The sequence below is a fragment of the Crocodylus porosus genome, unplaced genomic scaffold (assembly GCF_001723895.1).
Source record: "Crocodylus porosus isolate Cpor-Errol unplaced genomic scaffold, CroPor_comp1, whole genome shotgun sequence".
Taxonomy (NCBI): domain Eukaryota; kingdom Metazoa; phylum Chordata; order Crocodylia; family Crocodylidae; genus Crocodylus; species Crocodylus porosus.
Genome location: NW_017728943.1, coordinates 3,618,744 through 3,620,946, shown reverse-complemented (window position 1 = coordinate 3,620,946; position 2,203 = coordinate 3,618,744). Strand labels below are relative to the sequence as shown.

Genomic DNA, 2,203 nt, shown 5'->3' with positions numbered 1-2,203 from the left:
CACAGCCAGCAGTAAGTTTGAGTGGGGGAAGGGGTGTTTAAACCCCCTCCCTGGCCCCAGAACACAGCTGGGGTTTGCCTGGGTAGGGGCAATCCCTGCCTCTCCCCACCCCCACCCCTTCTCTGCTGGAGCATACAGCCCAGCCCAGGGCTGGAAAGCATGCTGGGATGCTGGGGGACTGTGATTTAACTTGAACTGGGCAGGGGTCTGGGACAGAAGTTTCATAAACCGATTTGACCCAAATCAGTTAAGTCTGACACTACATTTAACCAGGTGTATCTGAAACCAGTTTCAGCCATTTTGAAACTTGTTTATGTGCCCTGAGCTTCTATTCTGTTGCAGGTTTAAACCAGTTTCTGATCCCTTAAACCAGTTTATGTGTAAATTCTGTCCCTAGCCTTCATGGTAGAGGGTGGTGACATTAGTTTAGACACAGGTTTTGAGGTGAAGTGGTGGCTAGTCCTGTTGTGTAGGGAGTTAGGTGAGGGGCCTGGAAGCTGGCTGCCCCCTGGCTCTTGGGTAGATGAGCACCTCTGTTCCAGGGCAAAATGACAGTGAAGCCTTCAGTAGGAGTGTGATAAAGTGGTCAGTGGTGCAGAACTAGGCACAGCAAAGGTGACCTCAGCCAACTGCCAAGTAATTCAGATGCAGAGACAAAGGAGCTACTAGACTGGAACAGGACAGTGATCCACCTAACCTACAGCAAGCCCTGCGTGGAAAAGCAGCAGTCCTAGCTTTCTGGTCAATGGTACAGGCACTGCTGGCTATGGCTGGCCTCCAGGTAACTGAGGGACAGAAGGTGCAGAGATCCGGAAGGACTCTCTGGCTCTGCACATGAGTTATAGGCAGCTCACCCCACTTTTGCCTTCCCACTCCATACTGCCAGCACCACCTCTGCCTCATCGTACACACCCTCAGCACCTTTACACAAGCCCTTATCCCAGGGGATACTATATAGGCCCCCAACTCTTTCCACATTCTCACCTCTAGCTGGATCTGGCCATCATCCCATTTCATTCAACATCCTGGAGAGGCAAGGTGCCCATGCCCCGTTCATCCATCCATCCTGGCTGGGGTTCTCAGCCACATCACCACTGGTGGATGGGGGGGAAACTCGGGGGTTGGGGGTCATGGGCTGGGGGATGGTGCTCACTGTGGTCTGGTCCCAACCCTGCATCCTCCCTGTCTGCTGGCCCTGGGCCAGAGCCCAGGGTCTCCCAGCACCACCCCAACCCACTGCCAGTGCATGACAGATAAGTGCACACTCCTGGAGTGTCTGCTTAAGCTCAGCCATAGTTTGGAGTTGCATCGGAAGGAAGGGCAAGGGACCTTGAAGGGAAACTTCCCTGAAGCCAGCCTATGCCTGAACTAATCCAGCCCAAGCCTGCTGTCCTGTCTGATCACTGTTCAGCCACTTCCTGCTCTTCAGCAGCATCTTCGTGTGCTCGGAGACTGGACTCTGACTGGGAGAAATTAGACTGCTCAGGGAAGATGTTCTTGTGTGGGCTGCGTGGCTGAAAGCAGGTCTCCCTGAGCCATCCCCTCCCCTGGGGAGAACAATGGGGCTGGGCTTTCCCAGGGGAGTGGGAGCCATGCCTCTCAAAACATTAGCACTGCCCCTCAGGGAATCTTCTCTTTCCCCTTTTCTCTCTCCTCTCTTCCTCCCCACTCTTTCCCTTCTCTGCCCCCCCCCCCGCCTCCCCAATTTCCTCTTTCCTCCTGTCACAGTGAGGCATGAAAAGACTTTGGAACAGAAAGCAGATCTCTATAAGCCGCTGAAGGGAAAGTAAAATGTTCAGTCTTATCTGCTAGGAGAGGCGGCCTCGGTGGGCAGGGTCTCTGCAAGGGCTGCTGGCTTATAAGCAGCTCACAGCTCAGGGAGGATCTCTTTCAAGGCATTAAGGGGAAAGCCTTGTGGAAGACAGGCTCTGGCACCAGGGCTGCTGCCAAGATGCCTCCTCTTTTAAGGCTCCTGCTGCTGTTCCTCAGCCCGGCTGCTGCCTTGGAAGCCAGTCTCTTGCCCCCTGAGACTAAACCCAGCGAGCAAGGGGCTGTCGTGTTCGCAGAGAGCTACAACAGCACAGCTGAGATAGTCCTGTTCAACAGCGTGTCTGCCAGCTGGACTTACAACACCAACCTGACCGACTTCAACTCCAACCTGCAGGTAGGACCTCTTCTGGCACTGGGGCTGGGGCTGGGGGTG

At 54.7% G+C, this 2,203-nt stretch overlaps 1 protein-coding gene across 1 annotated transcript in view; it reads left to right on the top strand.

The window, feature by feature from the left end:
- The first annotated feature begins 1,761 nt into the window (after nucleotides 1–1,761).
- Nucleotides 1,762–2,203, top strand: part of ACE (angiotensin I converting enzyme) — a 59,676-nt gene continuing 59,234 nt past the window's right edge. Inside the window, exon 1 of the mRNA XM_019548471.1 lies at nucleotides 1,762–2,164. Within this exon, the coding sequence (XP_019404016.1) occupies nucleotides 1,952–2,164 (213 nt within the window). The 5' untranslated portion in view covers nucleotides 1,762–1,951. The remainder of the gene's footprint in view (nucleotides 2,165–2,203) is intronic.